Source organism: Onychostoma macrolepis, chromosome 09 (genome assembly GCF_012432095.1).
Source record: "Onychostoma macrolepis isolate SWU-2019 chromosome 09, ASM1243209v1, whole genome shotgun sequence".
In the NCBI taxonomy this organism is placed as follows: Eukaryota; Metazoa; Chordata; class Actinopteri; order Cypriniformes; family Cyprinidae; genus Onychostoma; species Onychostoma macrolepis.
In genome coordinates, this window is record NC_081163.1 from 11775536 (window position 1) to 11797436 (window position 21901).

The 21901-nt window shown below is 36.6% G+C and overlaps 1 protein-coding gene across 1 annotated transcript; it reads right to left on the reverse strand.

The window, feature by feature from the left end:
• Positions 1-3328: 3328 nt before the first annotated feature.
• On the reverse strand, positions 3329-14604 carry atp1a1b (ATPase Na+/K+ transporting subunit alpha 1b). The gene is made up of 22 exons (XM_058786810.1): positions 14452-14604; positions 12457-12570; positions 12315-12374; positions 12014-12217; positions 11809-11922; positions 11532-11666; positions 11300-11417; positions 10225-10493; positions 9834-10142; positions 8587-8721; positions 8233-8428; positions 7968-8143; positions 7744-7880; positions 7513-7663; positions 6564-6732; positions 6336-6490; positions 6109-6232; positions 5677-5822; positions 5044-5174; positions 4851-4952; positions 4674-4765; positions 3329-4514 (listed from the first exon to the last, which is right to left on the reverse strand). Exons 1-22 carry the CDS (start codon positions 14461-14463, stop codon positions 4486-4488), a joined length of 3078 nt encoding a protein of 1025 aa, XP_058642793.1. The 5' UTR covers positions 14464-14604; the 3' UTR covers positions 3329-4485.
• Positions 14605-21901: the final 7297 nt, after the last annotated feature.

Genomic DNA, 21901 nt, shown 5'->3' on the forward strand with positions numbered 1-21901 from the left:
GGGCTGAAAGCTAACAAGCCTATATTTGGCCCTCTGCCTACATCTTGACCCAACTATTTTACTCAAACACATGCAGTCATTATAGGTTAGCAGAAAATGATTAGTTAAAAGCTCATACCATGTAAACTGTCAGTCAGCGATGTAGCGGTCAAACCAAATGCAGGTGGACTCCAAAGACAAAATGCATCAGTCCTGATGCATCAATTACCGTGGTACCTGTGAAATCGTGCCATGACAGGACAGGGTCAGGGCTCTTCAAATCCCTGTCAGACTAGTATTTTCCCTCAGGTTTAATTAGAAACTCCTCTCTCGGTATCCAGTATAGTTAGTCTTTCTCTTGCACAACCCAGCAGGAGACAGAAAACATGATCAATACGCATAATACTGCTCAAGTTCTAAATATATCCTGACCTGACCCTGACCACGAAACCTCGTACAGTCTGTACATGTAGCTTAGATCATTGCCTCATCCTACACTGCGAACTATTTAGCAGACCATATTTTCACATTTATAACACATAAAGCCATGTAAATAATGAAACAACCAAACACACTGCCAAGAACCCTTGCTACAGAAGCACAACATTCAAATGTATCTCTCCAGTGGCAATCCTTCAAAGCATAAACAGCATTATTATAATAGTATTATCAATATGTCAGCTATTGATTACATGAACTTCATGAGAAAACTGTGCTTTCCTGCCCCATGATTATGTGGTTGTCTCAGAGCGGAGAAAATAAATTACAATTTCACCACTGAGCTTTTTGTTCAGAGCTGCACTTTATTCTGGTCACGGAGCGAAGGGCCCCTGAATCAAGTCCTATTTTCAATCAAAACAAAAGCTCTATTCTCTCTAGGCTAGCGGAGTGATGCTGTTACCGCCAAATCACATTTAGTGGAAAACAATATACGACATTCTGATTAAGACAAAAGCTAGAGTTTAGACTCAGTGCTTTGGGTCAATAAAGGTATTGACCTGCACAATGGAAAAAAAAGCTCTTGAGGCCTTTAAGGCTTTAACTGCACTGTCCTTCTCAAATTTAAAGGAACACAAAAGAAGAACGTTTAAAGAAAGTTCATGTAGCAGCATGTCAAGTGCCAAAAAGGGATGAAAAATACCATAACAGCAGTACATAAGAATCATGTGCTATATAGTTAGTAATAATATTCAATTAACATTATTAGCATTTTTTCCCCCAAGAAGAAGTAGTATGATTTTTGACAGGCATAGTCCTACACTATGCGTATTATATTTGCTACTACAGTTTCCCTCAGATGACCTCTCTGCCATTAGGCCTAACATATTTTTTTTGCTGTAAAAAAAATACACACTAAAAGATAATTATAAAAATGGGAGTGAACAGTTCTCCTAAATAGTTAGTCATTTACTCACCGTTATGTTTTCATCCGTGAAACACGAGGTAAACGGATGAGAGGAAGATGATTGTCCCAAAAGCATGAAGTCTGAAAGTATTACATAGCTTTGTATCAAAAACAGGCTGGTAATTAAGTCGATATTTACTCAAAATCTTGTCCTATTCCATTTAAAACTGGCCAGCACGAAAGCGTTTGTTTGTTGACAAGCGTTTCTCTGTAAACACAATGCGGTTTCTCACTCACGTGGACTTGAAAAGGGATTAACCGCAGGTGTATAAAAACACTCAGTAGGTTAACTAGGCACAGGTGTGGAATAAAAGGTTTACAAGGGGATAAATGTAGCTAAGTAATAATAAAAAAAGACAATTAAACAAGACAGATTTGACATGAATGAGAGTAATATTGACTGTGGACACATCTGGCTCTGTCAGGATCAGGATCAGGGTTATGCCGAGTTCACACTGCACGATTTTAGCCCGATTGTTCACTCGCCGACAGGTTTTGATAAATCGCCGACAAATGCCCGACATCGGAGGCAAATCGGAGCTCGTTCACGCGAGTGACAATCGCGCAGTGTGAATTACCAAAGACGCGATCAGAGAGAATCGCCGACATGTCGCCGACGCCTGTGAAATATTTGGCATGCTAAATATCTGGAGCTGTCGGCGATTCACAATCACGCTGTGTGCAATGATTTCTGACTGAAAACTACATCACGATGACCTTCAGCCAATGAGAGACAAAGATACAGGGCAGAGGGAAGTTCGGTGAGGAGTTATAGACCATATCAGTATTTTAATATGTACAATTATATCATACATAAACAAGCACAAACGCTTGACCAGCCGCAACATCAGCAGTTACTGCAAAATTATTATTTACCACTCTTTGCAGAACACAATCCCTGTTCCCTGCATCCCTCCTGCAATCTGTTTTTGTTTTTGTAGCTGGAAATCAGTGCATTTGCGGGCTATATTGTTTTAATAGCTGTCTAGCTCGAGAACAACGGGCTGACGCACGCAGGTTCTCGCGTATCACTTCTCGCGTGTGTTTTGTTGTGAAACGTAGTTTGCGGATCAGACAGAGTTGTCGGCGATTCTTCCTATTGTGAAATCGTGCAATGTGAAAGCCCCTGTCGCCGATCCATCGTGCAATGTGAACACAGCAGCGACTGAATGCTTCCCCAGATAGTCACGCAGTGTGAAAACAACAGCGATCCGACGAGTTTGAAAATCGTGCAGTGTGAACTCGGCATTAGGTGTTGGGTTTGGCATAAACACGTGAGGAGTTTTAATTAAATAAAGAGAAATTGTGTCATACACACACTTTGAGTTTCCATGTTTTTTGGGGGCATTCCATAAAATAATGCCTTTTAAACTGTACAAACTGTATATTCTAATCCCTACCTTAACCCTATCCCTCCCTACCGATCACACAAAACTTTATGCATTTTTAGATTTTCAAAAAATATATATTATTCTGTATTATTTATAAACTTGTTTACTCATGGGGAACAAAAATGTCCATACAAGGACAAAATTTACTGGTATTACTGTTATTAATATCTTTGTGGGGTTTTTGTCCCCATAACGTGCGAACACCCAGACCACACACACACGTTTGTTTTTGTGAAAAGTGGGGACATCCCATAGGCGTAATGGTTTTTATACTGTACAAACTGTATGTGCTATTGCCCCACACCAACCCTACACCTTACAGGAAACTTTCTGCTATTTCAGATTTACAAAACACTCCATTCTGTGTGATTTATAAGTGTTTTGAAAAGTGGGGACATGGGGTAATGTCCTGAAAAGTCACCTTCTCCTTGTAATACCTATGTCATACCCTTATCATTATACAAATTTATGTCCTCATTTGTCACAAAAATGCACGCACACGCACACACACACACACACACAATTAATTATAAATAAAAAAATTTGAAATAAAAAATCCCTATGAGAGTCATAACATTTTTAATCAGTACGGGTACATAAATATAAATCTGTTCACATATATTTGTTGTATTTTTCCTTGCTTACAGAGACATGACCTTGATACCCAACAAAATTCTTAACAAAATATAAGCTTTACAGTTTATATTCAACTACTGTTTCTGTTAGACTGAATATGCCAAAATGAGTTGTTACTTACATTCACAACAAAGTCTGACTGAGATCATTTTAGCATTTTATTTGACTGCCAAAAAAAGAAAGAAAGGAAAAAAAAAAAGAATAGCATGCACTACGCACTAATATATTGATGAATCACAATCTACAGTGGGCTGAATAGTATTGATCGAGAAGTTGAAAGGGGAAATGTGTCACTGCCATTTCATGTTGCTCATACTGAAAACGAATCATACAGCACATAGTACAATACAGTCACGATTTATGAGGCAGTTAGAAAAGTAGTTGAATTATCTTACGTGGGAAAATGAGTGGTTTGCTTAACTTTTGGTGAATGTATTGCGCCAAATCAACGGAAACACCACTGCAGGATAACAAAAAGCAGAGAGTGGCTTAACATTCCAGTGGCCTCTAAATGAATGAAGGACAGAGAGGAAAATAGAGGCACATTCTGTTCCTTCAATTCTGAATGAAATAGTTTAGGACTACTGCTGTATCCATGCCAACATGATTCTATTATTCTGGTTACTAGGCTCTTAGCCATCTTGAAAGAACCATCCAGTGAGCAAGTTAAATGAAAAAAAAAACAAATTCTACCTATCCTCGTTCTGTCTCTTATTTTTTGCACTGCTTCTGTCAAGTATATTCTATGTGTTTCTTAAAACATTTAAATTTAGAAGGATACATTTATACACAGGTAAAAATGAACTTCTATGAATTACACTAGGATACGTAGTACAGATCAGCAACAACATCAAGTTATTGAATGAGACCACATTTTAGTCAAATTGACAGTTTATTCAAGTTACACAATTAAAAACTTTTTTTCAAGTCTATCTTAAGCATGGCAGCAGGATTTTAGTACTGCAACTATTCTATATAAAAATATTTTAAAATTTACAGGTTAAATTCAGAATAGCAAATCTACTGTAACGCCACAAAGATAACACACTGAAGTAGTTCTAACACTATAGACGTCTAGTAGTACGTCTCTCTTTCCACCCAACCTGCAAAGAAAGAAAAAATAAAACTTATTTTTACTTTTACAGTTGAAAAATATAAAATGATGCACTCATGCATTACTTAGACATTCATTTGTATACTATTCATTTAAATCCTACGATACAGTACAGTTGGTTAGAGCAAGGTTGCAGTTTCCTGATTACCTCCGGGGTTCCGTCTAAGGATGAGCTTTCTGATTTCATCATAAATAAAGATGAGAAGAGAGTACGGGAAGGCACAGAACCACCAGTTGGGCCTGTAGATAGAGCACAGAATATAAACCACAGAAGCAGCCAAGAAAAAACTGCATATTTATTTTATACAAATCAATTTTAGCCTACTTGAGCGGGTACATTCTGAGAGCCACATCCATGCCAGGGCAATAAGACAAGAAAGCCGCCAGTGCTGTTTCCTCGAACAATCCAAAGATCAGGATTTTGTTCCTTGTAGGACACAAATGTAGTAAACAGACAATAAATATAAGAAAATCTCCTCAAGAACATGGCTTACGCTCATTTGTTCTCCCAGACTCACTTCATTCCCTGCTGGAAGACAGAATTACGTCTGGTCTTACAGATAATCAGATCAGCCCACTGCACGACCACAATGCTGGCGAAGAACGCTGTGTGGCACGTGAACTCCACAATCTTTCTCTGTTCGTATGTCTGGGAAAACGAAACATTGTTTTGACCAAAGCACAATATCATCATTAAAATTAGGGTTTTGAAGCTTTTAGTAGATGCCTGTTAGCTTTGAGGTAAATCTAAATCCCAAAGCACACCTAAATTCAATTTTCGCCGATATACACAAATTTCAGCTTTGCCATCATTGGAATAAATTAATTATAGTAAAATAGAAAACAGCTATTTTAAATTGTAATAAAATGTAAACAATATTATCATTTCACTGTATTTTAAATCAAATTAATACAACCTTAGTGAAAATGAGAGACTTCTTTCAAAAACATTAATAATTTTACCCATCCCAATTTTTTGAAGTTGTGTGTGCATTTTAAAAGGACTTTCTCTTTTGGGAAAATACAGTAATACTGTTGACTGTTGAATAATTGTATCCAAAACTATGCTGTCAAGAATGAGAATGTCCCTCCCCTGACTAGCATTTAGCAACTTTATGGTTCACAGCTGTGATGTAATTCTTAATACCTACCCACTGTTGCCCATAACTGTCCTCCAGATCATTAATATGCTTGTCATCCCAATATACACGAATTCCTAGTAGTCTTGACGGTAAAAAGCCATTTTCAGCAAGAATGACAAAGTATGTGAAAAATCCAGCGAGAGCCTGAATCATACCTGCAGAACAAGACAAAATCTTCTATTTGAACTCTTTTAAATTGTGAAGCCATTTTCACATTTTGACATGGGAAGCTTTTATATGATAGCATGTTAGTCAGGAAAAACTTTGGAATGAGATTCACAACATTCACATAATTTAGCACCTGATCGACGAACACCATTAAAAATGACAGTCTTCTTCGAATCTTCTGTGTTCTCCAGGAAACTTGGACAATTTTAGCATTTTTAGTGCCATGCTCAACCATTTAAGCTACTGGAACAAAGCAACAAACTGTCCACCTACCTATCTGGCCATATGCAATGCTAATAAGTCTTTCATTCACCAGCTTGTCTGTTTTAGGGTTTCTGGGCTGTCTCTTCATGATATCACTCTCAGCAGCCTCGTATGCCAGAGAAATAGCAGGGGCCTTGAAAACAAAACAAAATGATTAACTGTCATCTCTTGTAGAGATAAAATGCCAAATGTGAAAGTGTGAACAAAGAAATTAAGCCAGTGTGTTGTGCACTGACCATGTCTGTTCCCAGGTCGATACACAGAATGGTCACAGTTCCTAGAGGCAAGGGGATGTTGGCGATAATGAAGAACAGGAAGGGTGTGATCTCAGGGATGTTACTGGTCAGGGTGTAAGCAATGGACTTCTTCAAGTTGTCAAAGATCAGACGGCCTAGAGTGGAGAGAAAACGCTAACAAAGGAGCCCAAAACATTGAGAGGATATGAAAAAAAAGGTCTCCTGTACCTTCCTCTACGCCTGTGACAATTGAGGCAAAGTTGTCATCCAGGAGGATCATGTCAGCAGCCTGTTTGGACACGTCTGAGCCAGCAATGCCCATAGCAACACCAATATCAGCCTTCTTCAGTGCTGGAGAATCATTCACACCATCCCCTGTTACAGCCACTATGGCTCCCTTTGGAACAGAAATGATTTTTTTTGTAAACATTAAATTAAATATTGCAATTTCTAAATGCTCTCTAAACTGGGGGTTTTCAAAACGGGGACCAGAGGCTGCAAAGGGTCCTAGGTGGTTTATTCAACAATTTGTCTCCTCTCTGTCGCTCTGTGTCAGCGTAGCGCCATTTTGAAGAGCATCCGATGGACGCAAAGTGCGTACGCTATTCTCTGTCATCAGTAATGCATGGATATGCTGTATCCGTTCAAATCAAAGCGTAAATAAACGTACAATACGTATCCATGCGTTACTGATGAGAATAGCGTACGCACTTTGCGTCCATCGGATGCTCTCCAAAATGGCGCTACGCTGACACAGAGAGACAGAGAGGAGACAAACTGTTGAATAAATGTCGTTATTTTTATTTTCTTTGCCTACAAAAGGTATTCTCTTCGCTTCATAAAATTCAGATTTAACCACTGATGGCAGATGGACTATTTTATGATGTTTTTTATACTTTTCTGTGCCTTGACCGTGTAATTTACTTGGCAGTCAATGGGACAGTCACAAGCCTCCCGGTTTTCATCCAAAATATCTTAAATTGTGTTCCGAGGACAAAAAGCTTTTACGGGTTTGGAACGACATGGGGGTAAGTGATTAATGACAAAATTTTAATTTTGGGGTGCAGTATCCCTTTAACATGTTTGTGAAAACTGATCATTTTATTAAGGATTGAATAAAAATATCAATTTATTTCAAAAACTTCTGTAATGTGCATAAAAAATATTGAATGATTACCTGTCGCTGACACCCCTCAACAATAATCAGTTTCTGCTGTGGTGATGTTCTGGCAAACACAATTTCTGTGTGGTACTTCAGAATGTCATCTAGCTGTTCAGCTGTGAGGTCCTTCAGGTCTCCACCGTGAACCACACATGCCTTTGCATCTCTGAAAAGAGATATTTATTGACTTGATAGATTCATGTCAAGGAAATTTAGAGTGACGTTTTAGTAAAAGTATCACAATACCTGGGATTGACCTCATTGACAGGGATATTCAAGCGAGCAGCAATGTCTTCCACAGTCTCATTACCCTCAGAAATAATCCCAACACCCTTTGCTATGGCTTTGGCAGTGATTGGATGGTCACCGGTTACCATGATAACCTAATAGTTGAGAAATATACAGTATGTGTAAACTATAATTACATAATCATTTCAGCACATTGTAATGGAATTGCATCTCTGCTTTACCTTGATTCCTGCACTTCTGCATTTGCCCACAGCATCAGGTACAGCAGCACGTGGAGGGTCGATCATTGACATCAGACCCACAAAGCACAGATTCTCAGTAGGGAAATTTACATCCTCCGTATCAAACTGGAAGCCTTCTGGAAACTGTTCATCAGGGAGGTAGAAATGACAGAATCCTGTTGGAAAAAAATGTGAATGATCAGTCCACAGTCTGCTCAGGTGAACTCACAACTTTTATTTGAAGAAGCAGCTTTTTCTCTTTTACCTAAAACTCTTTCTCCAAGTCCCCCGAGCTCCAGATAAGCATTCTGAAAGGATTCTTTCATTTCATCATCCAAAGGTTGCTCCTTGCCTTGCATCAATATAGTAGCACAGCGGTCCAGGATTCTCTCTGGGGCTCCTTTCATCACTAGCAGGTGTTTAGACTCTGTGCCACCATTTGGGTTATTGTGCACTGACAGCTACCAATGCAAGCATCAGATCATTTCAGATAATGATGAGATGTATTTTATTAGTTGTGTAAGGGCTGTCAATGTAACACATTCATTTGTGGCATATTTTACATTCTTGAATTGGAAATCTACTAGTAAGTAGAGATCCAAGATCCTAAATCCAGTACCTGATATTTGTTTGTCGAATTGAAAGGGATTTCTGCCACTTTGGTGTAGTTGTCTCTCATTTCTTTCACTGATCCACAGCAAAGCTCAATGCATTTCAACAGTGCAGATTCAGACGCATCCCCAGCAACATCTCTCTAAATATTTAAACACACAAATGAGATATTAGAACATCTTACAAATTATATCCACAATGAAGATGTGACATAGCATGTTTTTGCTTTTCAATTTTCATTAGGAGCATTATTAGATGGTGCACTGACAAATTTATATATATATATATATATATATATAAATTTCTGGCTGTGAGAGACAGAAATCTTGCTTGTTTGTAGGTGACCAAATACTTATTTTACCGAGGAATTTACAAATTAATTCTTTAAAAATCCTACAATATGATTTTCTGGATTTTTTTTCTCATTTTTTCTCTTATAGTTGAGGTATACCTATGATGAAAATTACAGGCCTCTCTCATCTTTTTAAGTGGGAGAACTTGCACAATTGGTGGCTGACTAAATACTTTTTTGCCCCACTGTATATATGTGTGTGTGTGTATTTATACAGATTTTTGTATTTATTCATATGTATACATGTAAATACATTGTATTTGCACAATTGGTGGCTGACTAAATACTTTTTTGCCCCACTGTATATATGTGTGTGTGTGTGTGTGTGTGTATTTATACAGATTTTTGTATTTATTCATATGTATACATGTAAATACATATTTTAGATGTATTTAACAAATGTTTGTGTCAGTAAGATTAATGTTTGAAAGAAGCCTCCTATGTTTACAAACGCTGCATTTATTTGATCAACAATACAGCAAAAAAACTTACATTGTGAAATATTATTACAAATTAAAAGCATTAATTTCTATTTTGATTTATTTTAAAATGTAATTTATTTCTGTAATGCAAAGCTGAATTTTCAGCAGTCAATTCTCCAGTCTCCAATGTCACATGATCCTTCGGGAATCATTCTAATATTATCCATAATAATATTGTCTGACTTGATTCTTAGGAAACATTTCGTATTATTATCAATGTTGCAAACATTTTTGGGGGATTCTTTTTATTTCAGAAAGAAATCAATACTTTATTTTTTTAACAAACATATAACAAACTGCACTGCTTTTTTTTTTTTTTTAAAAAGCAGACCTTCACCAAAAGTCATTGTATAACTTGCGCACTTACCTACAGCGTCACACCCTGTAAGTATAATGCTGTGCATCAAATCAAAAACTAACCTTTAGAATTGGCACATCTGTCTGCTCTGCCAGGAACACAGCCCTGTTGCAGAGCCCAGCAACACGAGCCAATGATGCCCAGGTGGCCGAGCTGCGGTCAAAGGATGTCCCGCTCTGATTCTCTGTGGTGTCAGCCTCATGGATCTGGTTATCAAACCACATGTGGGCTACGGTCATGCGATTCTGCGTTAATGTGCCAGTTTTATCAGAACAGATGGTTGAGGTTGAGCCCAGTGTTTCAACAGCCTCAAGGTTCTTAACCAAACAGTTTTTCTTAGCCATGCGTTTCGCTGTGAGGGTGAGACAAACCTAAAGAATGAGAAGCAGAGAGCAGGTGTCAAGCACATATTAGGGCCTAATCTTCAAACAAAGTAAGTTTAAACTAACTAACCGTGACTGTAGCAAGAAGGCCTTCAGGCACATTGGCCACAATGATGCCAATAAGAAAGATAACAGCTTCCAACCAGGAGTAACCAAGAACGAGAGACAGAATAAAGAAAGAGACGCCCAGGAAGACAGCCACGCCTGTGATGATGTGGATGAAGTGCTCAATCTCAATGGAGATGGGGGTGCGCCCGACCTCTAGTCCAGATGCAAGTGTCGCGATTCGGCCCATGACTGTATGGTCTCCGGTGCTGATGACGATGCCACGTGCAGTACCTTGGTGCAAATATTGCATGAGAAACATTTAAATGTAAATTACATTTAAATTTAATTTGATTGAAGTGATTGATCAATTATAATATTACAAAAGATTTCTATTTAAAATAGCTGTTCTGTTGAACTGCATATTAGTCAACGAATCCTAAAAAAAATGTTTCAGTTTCCACAAAAAATATTAAGTAGCACAACTGTTTTCAAGATAATAAAAAGAAATGTTTTTCGAGTGCCAAATTATCATATTACAATGATTTCTATGTGTGAGGTACTGAAAACTGAAATAATGGCTGCTGAATATTCAGCTTTCTCTTCACAGGAATACATTACATTTTAAAATATAATAAATAAAATAGAAAACAGTTATTTTAAATTGTAAATGTCTTGCTGTATTTTCGATCAAATAAATGCAGCCTTGATGAGCATGAGAGACTTCTTTCAAAAACATTTTAAAAAATCTGATAATGTGATATTTTTGCTTACAACAAAAGTAGTTGCAATTAAATTAGAATTAGTAACACAGCAGAATAAATCACAGATGCTGAAAATTATTCAATGGCTCCCACATGAAGTCTATCATTTGTTTAATTTCTGAACAAATCAGTGTTTTTAATGAATTGGTTAAGTCAATGACTCAATGATTTACTCATCATTTGTCGCCACCTAATGGCATTATGAGTAATATTAAAAGTAAAAGTGTAAATATAAAAATAAAATGAGATGAATGTAATTATTGTAATTTTAACAATTATGAAAATATAAGTGAAACACTTTACTGAACATCTGTAGTGAATGAGAATATAAAATACCTTCTACACAGTTGGTGGAGAAGAAAGCAATATTCCTGGTCTCTAGAGGATTATCATTTGAGAAGTCCGGGGACCGTGTCTGAGGCTCTGATTCTCCAGTCAGAGAGGAGTTATCCACCTTAAAACACCCAATTTAAAAGCTATTTTTACATAATGTCACTGCCACAGAAAGGAAATGTGATGTTCACACTACACTGAACAGCTCAGATAAGAAATAGCGGCTCATAATAACCTTGCAGCCATGTGAGGCTATGATTCTCAGGTCAGCAGGGATCCTGTCACCACCTTTTACCTCCACCAGATCACCAACCACCACATCTTCAGCATTGATATGGCTCTTCTCCCCATCACGGACAACCAATGCTTGCTAGAAAGGAAAAAAAGCTTATAATCTGAACAAAAAAATACATAGAATACAAAGAATACAATCCTACAGTACATTTAAACGTATAGATTAATTTATTAGACAAATTGAATGGCAAAAAAAATAAATCAATAAAAAATTCTACCTGGGGAACCAAATTCTTGAAGGAGTCCATAATTTTTGAGCTCTTAGCCTCTTGATAGTATGAGAAACATCCAGTGATGATCACCACAGCTGATAGCACAACTCCCAAATACAGCTGCATTGCACAAAGGGATAAACAAGACTAGATATAAAACATCTAAGAAGCAGAACACACATTTACATATTTTTTTAGCATTCCCTCTCACATTGTCATTAGCTGGCTCATCTTCCATTGCAGCCTGAATGCCATACGCAAGAAAGCAGAGAACGGCACCAGTCCACAACAGCATGGAGAAACCTCCAAACATCTGCTTACAGAACTTCACCCACTCTGGGGTGGTTGGAGGTGGAGTGAGGGCATTAGGTCCATCACGGGCCAGAATCTCTGCTGCACGAGCACTTGTGAGACCCTGGTGAAGTCAAAGAGAGGGCTATGTTAATTATTGATCACTAGAGATTTATTAAAGAGTCATTTTATAAAAGAGACACTCTACTTCATGAACTTACTCTGCTCAAGTCTGTACCATATTTACGGTGGAGCTCTTCCAAAGTCAGTTTGTGATCATCCTGAAATACATTTTGTACAGAAAGCTTCAGTCTTGGAAAACTTAGAGTGTACCTTATTGAACAAAGCTAAGTAAAGTCTCACCAAATCCACTTCCTTTTTCAGTTCATCCATATCTTTTTCCTTCTTCTTGTTTTTGTTCTTTTTCTTTGCTCCTTGCTCTGACGTTGCCGCCAGCTCATACTGGTCCCGTCCATCCTGAAATAGATGTTTGAAACATCAAATAACAAGGCTGTGACAATTGAGTCATTTTGTGGAAAAAGTTAAAGAAATAATAACCCTATTACAAAAAAAAGAAAAGAAAATTCTGTCATTGCTTATTTTCATGTTGTTTCAAACCCATATGACTTTCTTTCTTCTACAGAACGTAAAAGGAGAAATTCTAAAGACTGTGCTGCTCACTTTTTTCATACAGTTACTAAGCTTTCTTTAGTTTTCAAGCTTCTAAAAGCACTATATATGTGGTCCATGTGGTTTGTGCACTTCACATTTTTCAAGTTATCACTTTTATGATACCTTAAAGTCTGTAAAGTTCCTCTTTTTAAAAAGAAGGAAAGCTGTATAAAATGCAACCTATACATTAAATGGGTTTTTTTTTTCCATGTTTCCAGTCATTATTACCTTGTATCTCATGTGGTGGAGATGAGGGCAAGTCCAACTATCTGACTATCAAAACATATTCAAATTACTGCCAACCTCCTGAGTTGTTAAGGGTCTTTGATGTATTTCCAAGGGATCCGCTTTCTCTTGACATGATCTGCTACATGGAACGAACAAGCATAATAATGTTCTGTGGCAAAGGGCCAGGACCAACTATAGGGACATGGAAGCAACCAAGTCATATTGGCCTCTATCCAGTGAAAAGGAATAAGCAGAAGCAACAAAGACCTCAGTGCATTTCATTTCCCAAAGAGAACACGAGTAGGCAAAGGTGGGAGTATTATTAGTTTATCTCAGAATTTCTGTGAGGGTCACGCATCCGCAAACTCGCAACAGATAAACACTCCGGCACAAAGACTAGTGCTCATGTTTTATTCAACTGTCCAGTCAACCAGAGTTCAGTGCAATTGTTGCCTCAGGCAAACATGTTATGCCACCTTTGTGGCGACACACAGGAGTGTGACAGGAGCAACTGTTTATGAGAATGAAAAATGGATTTGAGGATGTTTTTCCAAATTAGATCTGCTTTCATTGTACGACGTCAAACAAATCCACAGCAGTTGTAAACAGTCCAAGTTAACACAGTTGTTTGGTTGTACAGTGAAAGAATCTTTTAGTCTACATTGTGAAAATGGCTGCAGTACATTAGGAGGCAAAAAGTAACTGCATGTTGACATCTTTCCTCCATTCTTATTGCAAAGGATTAGGAAAGTTTTGTGGTAATTCAGGTGAACTGACCTAGATAAAGCACACCATGTTCTTAAGGGGAGGAGAGAAAACTCCACTCTGAAACAACAACCTGTGGCTCTAGAACTAGCGTTAGAAAGTAAGGAAAATGCGCAACAACAATAATAATAAAGTAAAAACAAATATAATAAAGTAGAACGTTGTTAGCAAAACAGTACAAGCACAATTACAAATCCTGATTCCACACTAAGTATGCAAATAAGGCCGTAAATAGCGATGAATAGTAATGAGTAGCCTACTGCATGCACTGCACAGGTCATACCACAGCCCACTACACTCCCATTTCTCAGTCAAACGGAATATAAAATGCGATCATAAAATAAGAAACAATAAACTAATCCATATGCCCAACAACATGATTACACAAAATTGAATTGAAACTTTTTGGTCTTTTTTGAATACATAGCCTATATACATTTATATGAATGTGTGTTTGTGTGTATAACTTATACATTTTAGATAAAAGATAAGTATATTAATATTTTCGTTTTAAGTTATACAAAATACTAACGTCTAGTTAATTAGTTCATAGCTGGTATTTTTCACCAGCGATTTTCACACACTCATTATAATCTTTATCTTTCTGAAAAAATATCTGCCGTAACTAAGCGCATCTCCATTGTTATTAATATGCTTCAAACGAAACAAGTTATTGAAACATATTTTACTTACCCCAACTCCCATTTTTGCTTGTGAACGGCGGCTGTGCTACTTTACGTTCACTTTCAAAGGCTTTTTCAAGCGCGTGGAGCAGAGCATCAGATCATCAGCGGCTCTGCTGCAGCTCAACTCATATGAGTCTCAATCACACGTTTGTGTAGAAACTGAACAACCAATAGGAAGAGAGCAAGCTCTTTGTGTAGCCTGTGTGTGTGTCTGTGTGTGTGCATAAGAGAAGTGTAAATCTAAGGTTTGAATCCCCTGAAACTGAGAGACAACGTTCTTTTTGCCGATGCATTTATATTACTCTTAATAATTAACAATGTGGCAAAATTCACAGCAATAGCTTGCTTAGGATAAGATAAACAATAAATAATACAAAAAAAAAAAAAAAAAAAAAAGTTTGTATTTCATTTTTTATATTACTGTATAGCCTAGCCTACTGTATACTGTATACTGTATAGCCAGTGCCGGTTAAAAGTTCGAAATAATTTACTGTATGTTTTTGAAAGAAATCTCTTCTGCTTACAAAAGCTGCATTTATTTTATCAAAAATATAGTAAACACAGTAATATTGTGAAGTATTATTACAATTTTAAGGAATTGTTGAATTATTAAAATATTCATTTAAAAGAACTATTTAAAATGTTATTTCCTGCAGTGGCAAAACTGAATTTTCAGTAGCCATTAATCCAGTCTTCAGTTTCACATGATCCTTCAGAAATCATTCTGATGTTGATTTGGTACATAAAAAAACTTAATTATTCCAAAATTTCTGTATTTTATTATACACACAAATAAATCCCCATTACAGGGTATAATGAGTATTAACAAATCTGGCTAAATTTGATTAAAAAAAAAAAAAACATGGAAAGATATGTCTGTGTGCAATATGAGATTTTCTGGTTTCTTTATTTCTTTCCTTTAACAAATCTTTCGCTCTGTTAAAATGAATCATTAATTAAAAAAAAAAGAGTGAAGAAAATCAAATATATTTTTCATCATCGTTTGCTTTTTCCTCCCTTGCATGTTTTACACTGCTTATGAGGAAACCATGACAATGTGGGAAACCAAGAACAGCGCCAGGAAACCTCAAGTGGCTAAAAGATAATGCAGTGGTGTTGAGCCTTACTGTGGAGCCAAAGAGGGGTTGCTGTGTAGTCTCGACTAGTCCTATAACATTATATTATGCAACATGAGAATTGTTAGCTTATATCTAAATACTACTGCATTTTAAAGCTGTTGCTCTGTAAATCTAAACGCTTAACATGGGGTCTTAGAACCTATTATGCAAGAGCTTTGGCGGTAATCTGTGTATATAGCTAAGCCGCGCTTTTCTGACACCAAACATTCTTAAACTAAATATCAGTCACACACAAGAGAAAGAGCTGCGGATGGTATGAATCCAGGCCATTTCAATGGGTTTTCCAATTTCATTTGATGCATTGCTTTTATTTTGTGTGTAAGCCTGTGATTACAAATGATTATATCACTCAAGCCTCTGTTTGGTGTTTTATCTGTTTATGCCAGAAGGACACAGATGCTACCTTAGACAAATGCATTGTAATTCTCCCCTTTCAAACCCTTTGATCTGATACAAATCCATTAAAGGTATTTCTCTCGTTGGGCCATATCAAAGACCCGCTCTGTTTTCTCTTGATCTCCGTCCAGCTCACATTCACCCTCTCCCCATTTCAGATGTCCACAGAAGTCTAAATATAGACCACACGCACCTTTTTAAACAGCTCAGGTACACTTTCTTATAATGGATCCTGTTGTAAATAAACACAAACGTGTCACACTATAGATGAGGCTTCAGATAACACCAGCTATACCTGCACTGAGATACAATGGCCACTGTAACGGTTCTGTCGGGTGATGGACAAGCCATTTCTTGTTTCCAAGTAGAGCACCGGTGCTGCTGGGTATTCTGACCTCACTTTACTGATGCCTGTTTGTAATGAAGTGTCGAAACCTGTCAGACAACGAGAAAATGAATTATTGACCTGAGCCATGACAGCAAACAGAATGACACTTCATATTAACATGGCATATCAAACAGTAGGTTTGACAGAACACATCTTTAGATCAGATACTTGTTTGCATATAGTGGAAATGCTATTGGTTTTGCATTTAATATTCAATGGGAAATAGACAAAGTTGCTTCAAAGGTATAAATATGTTTAATGGCTGTAATGTTGGATACAAAATGTCAGTGCTGAATTTTATTGGTCATAGGTTCATTGTAAAAATATCCTGTTAAATTTACTGTAGATAACCGGCAGCTGTAGTTGCCTATAAATAAATAAATAAATGAAAATACACTGTAAGAAATAAACAAATATGGTGACAATGTTTTGGGTATTGCAGGATACCTGTAAATTATATAGTAATTTATGCTTTTCAGTAAAACAGAAAAAAACAAACAAAAAAAAAAAACATTACATTTGATGTTACATTTAATTTAGAATTTCATGATGACAGAATATTAATTTTTGGGTAAACTACACCTTATTATTAACTATTAAATACAGTATTAACTTTAGATGTTTCACCACTTAAGACTGTTGTTGACAGTTGCTACACAATTATTGCAATTGCTCTGATAATTTGGTCTGGGAAGAATCTGATTAGAAAAGTGTGGGTTTATATAAAGCGCAGACTTTTTATTACAGACTGTGACATCTTGGAATCTAAAATTCATGAAAAGGGATCTTCTGCTCAAAAACAAGGCATAAACAAAATAATCTCTTCCCATATTTATCTCTTTCAACATTGGCTGGGTTTCTCAAAACACTAACTTTACAGTCATACTCCAGTTATTATACTCCGTCCTTACTCCCTTAGTTTCTGTCTGTCTTTGCATATTTGTAACTGTCAGTCGATATCTGTGTCAATGGGAAACACTTCATCTTCACGTCAGTCCCGATGTCACGCCAGCCCTTCTCTATCGTTTCCTCTGCCCACAACCAAACTGCATGCATTTCTCTCTATCAGTGCACCTGTCACCGCTGTCTGTCTGTCTCTCAGACTGTGCCACTCAATCTTGTCTTGATGCTGAACATCTTCGATCGAAGCCCTTTGATGTTAGCTCTGTCTCCAGCTCTGAAAGATGCAATAGACGTGGAAGTATCTCAAACACTGAATGTAACAGACGGTCCACATTTTTCAAATTAAATGAATAGTTCCCCCAAAACTGAGAATTCTGTCTGATTTATTTACTCATACATTTTTCCAAACCCCTTAGCTTTTTTTTCCCATGAAAGAAATGTATTAGATTATTAGATTATTGCAACCACAAGCTGTAAAGCTTTAAAAAGCCATATCTGTGTCGTAGGAATCACTAATGGATTACTTATGTGATACTTGTACTGTGCTTTTATAGTATTATGTCTCACTTTTTTATTAAAAGCAGTCCATGTGAATAGTGCACTATATTTCAAATCCACCCCATATGTTTTCGGGTATATTATTTAATTTACTTCTAATTAAACTTATAAACATATATATCCACTCGCCCAATATGTTAAATATAAACATATTAATGCTGTCCAAAATATATTAAAAAAAATACATTTTGTGTTTACCCATTTGTTTAAGACCAGAGGGATTTAATACATTTACCAAATATTATTATGTTTACGTAAATATTTTTCTTTAGTTTACTTTAGTTGTAGAGGTTCTAAAAATAAGTTTAATTTCCATGCAAATATAAATTTTTTTGCCCAGTTTTATATATATTTTCAATATATAGAATAAATGTGTTATTTTAAAGTCCTTTGTTTCACCTTACGTAATTTATTTTGCCATTCTCAGTTTTAAATAAAATATATTTTAAATAAAAAAAACCCTATTCCTTTAGCAATGCTGTTTACAAGATATGTTTAGCATATACATTTAATAGCTTTATTTACATCTGTGAATAATGACTTATATTCATAAAACAAAGACATTATAAGACATTCAAGAGACATGCAATATAGCCATAGCTATAAGGTGTATAGACTAATTTCATGATATTTCTGTATTGCTTTTTAAAGCGGTCATTATAAATGGTCACTGAATGGAGCTATATGAAGATGAAAATGACAGCATAATTTGAAATGATAATAGAGTGATTTTCATTTTTGGGTGAACTATTCTTTTGTTTGGTTTTTAGTTATGGTAGATAAGTGGTAATGTTAATACAACACATGGTTGACTAGAAAAGGCAGAAAGTATGTTTGCATTTTGACATGTTTATGGGAAGCAGGGCTATTCCTCAAGCCTTAACATAATAACTCTTGCCACCCAGATGACAGAACGTCCAGGGAAAGCTGTCTCACACTGAAACCATTATGCCATCGTCCCAGCAGGATGTTACGCACAATTGTCCCTTTTCAAATCCAGCGTGAAAGAAAGCGTGTAACAAAGAGTGAAAGAGAGGGTGACTGTTTATCGCCATCCAAGGGAATGTTCCCTCAGTCATTCACTGAGGCAGTCGCAGGGCTCTCCTCTATTTGAGTGCCCTCACTGAACTCAGCCTCAAGAGTAATTCATGTTTAATAGTACATGATGCAAAACGTGACTGATTTTTACTAATCACAGTAATCAGACTATTGGAACTAGAAGATTAGAGGAGATAAAATGATAGAGAGGGAAAGAAAAGGTGAATGAGAGACAGAGGGAAGATGAGGGTCTCCCAGTCTATTGCGATGCATGAGCGGGCGCCTGGCACCCAAAACAAAGAGCTGCTTGTTTCTTGAAATTCACTGCGAGTGAAAAAGACTGCATTAAAACACATGGCACAACATATAAACACAACTAGAGGAGTTACACGCACAAAACAGGCCCAAAGGGCAGAACTTTCCTACATGGTTGAAAGGGAAAAGTGAGGAAGTTTAATCTTTCCAGAAGTGTTAGGAAGACGAATGTTAAATCTATCCTGCATATGGTTACTAATAATTGCAACTGAAATTAAGAACATTGCAATGCATCTAATTTTTCAACAGTAAAATGTCTCTGGCATGTAGACATTGATTACACATGAACGTGTTAAAATATTAAATGAAATTTGTTAAACTATATTAAAATAGAAACCAGTTATTTTAAATTGTAATAAAATTTTAATTTTAATGTTTAAATATTTATTTTAATATTCATAGTACACACACACACACATTTAACATTTCTTATTATTATCAATGTTAAAAAAGGTTGTGCTGCTTAATATTTATGTGAAAACTGACATCTGCTGAATTGTAAATATCTTCTCTGTCACTTTTGATCAATTTAATGCATCCTTGCTAAACAACATTATTAAATTATTCAAAATAAAGAAATAAATAAAAAATCTCAATCGTAGTTGCTTACAGCTAGTGAGGGACTTACTGGTGCTCAGTGCTCAGTAAAACGCTGCTAGCTATTTTGTTTTTAGTCAGTAGCTAAAACAAGATGGTGTCTATTTTCTACTCACTCAGTCACAGCTTGAACACCTCTATATAACAAAAATGTCCTTCTGAATGAAATAAAACAGCACAGCTGCAGATGAAGGACACATGAAAAATATGAACTAACAGACATATGATAAAGCTGTTTGATGTAGGAATATGATATGAAAAACTTGATGTTTAGAAGATGCAAAACTCACAAATCTGACACCTTACAATTCTGTCACCTCTGGGAGATAAACAGATTCATTTTGTGCTGAGAAAAGCAAGACTATAGTCATAAAGGCTTCCGCATACTTACCCTGCATTTCCACTCCAATGATGGATTTCTGCACTGAAGAGACACAGAAAACAATGCTTCAAGCTGGATGTTGGATATTACTCAATACTTCATGAAATGTTCTGGGTGGCTGTTGGATATACTGATGGATATGTTGGACTGTTATTGTCAGGTTGAGTAGTAGCTCCTAAAGGGGTTTGGCTCTTCAAACTGTAAATACAAACTTGTGTAGACAATGTCAGATGAACAAACTCAAGAAAGCTTGTCATGAACATGCAACATTTATTATTAATTAAAACCACCAAAATAAAATTTAAAAAAAGACTTTCCAGTGTCTATGTACCTCATTTACATCCTTTTTCAACATTAAGCTAAAGTTATCAGTGTGTAGGCATAATGCAAACGGGTTTCTGTGTAGTTAGTAAAATTATCTAAATTGTTCTATGTTGAACTATCTTGTATTGGTGACCTGCTTTAAAACAGAACTTGGCCTAATTTAGTTATATATGAGTTGTTATTGTTTTGGTGAATGTCTGTTTTTTTCAGATTATAAAAAGTATGGCCCACTACAAAAACAAAATGCTCCCTCCCCCCACCAAATTCTATATGTTGTGAAGGGGGCCGGCTTCACGTGTTTGCCTGGGGGTCCTCAGCACCAGCGTTACACCCTGTCGAAGCGTGCGCTAGCGCCTCATCCCAGGGTGTGCATGAGTAATCTGGGTGCCAGTAACCAGATGCTGCTTCACAACTGAAGCAGCAGAAACGTCAAGTCTTTCGCTGGAATTGTGTTTAGCGTACTTAACCCGCTAAATCCTAAATTTCACAAAGAAACTTCACTCGACCGTCGGTATTGAACTTACCTTTCTGTCCTCCAGTTACAGATGCACTGAGCTCCAGTGCAAACCTTTAGAACGTGTGACATCACTGAAACTGGCTGTGTGATTTGGCCTTTTAGGTGCGCAGAAGACAAAGGCTACTGTCCTTGTCCATGTTCTGGTCGGAGTGTGTGCACAGGAAGCTTCCTGTCAGCAGCAGATTCAGTTCTCTTTCACAGCTTATTGCGCTTTTAATCGTACTTTTTAATATCAAGCACATCCCACTCTTTACTTTCTTATTCATCCATGTTTCTTTGTTATAATTTCAAACTGTCCCACACACTGAAAGCTATGCGGATTATCATACTTAAATACAACACATTTATAGGACATAAAAGGTCTGTGCGGTAAAAGAGAAATTACGAGGTGAAATGTTAATGAAATGAAATGTACAGTATTTCAGTCCAGTCACTTTTTTATACTTTTACATTTTCTCTTCTGTTGTAAAAAATCGTTCTTTTCGTCATTACCACAAACAAACTGCTTGAATCTGAGCGCAGGAGCTATAGGTTACCATAAGCCAAAGTGGTTTGCAGTTGATTGCTGCCACCAACAGCACTGTGCACTTGGCTGGCACAACGGTAAATTATATTATTCTAAAATTTTCATTAACTTCAGTAGGCTGCACAGCGAAGGAGTTTTAATTGGCTGTTTTTTAGTCTGCAGAAAGTTGAACTCTAGTAAAGTGTCTTTTTTTAATCATCGATCATTTCTTGGTAAAAGGTGATGATTTCTGATGATATGATTTCTGTCAAAGAGCCAGCGTGGCTCTCAAACCATAGGTTCCCCAATGCTGCGCTAAAGAGTACAAGACACTAATAAATCTGATTCCAGTGACATTTGGTTAACATTTTGACGAGCATTAAAGGAATAATTCA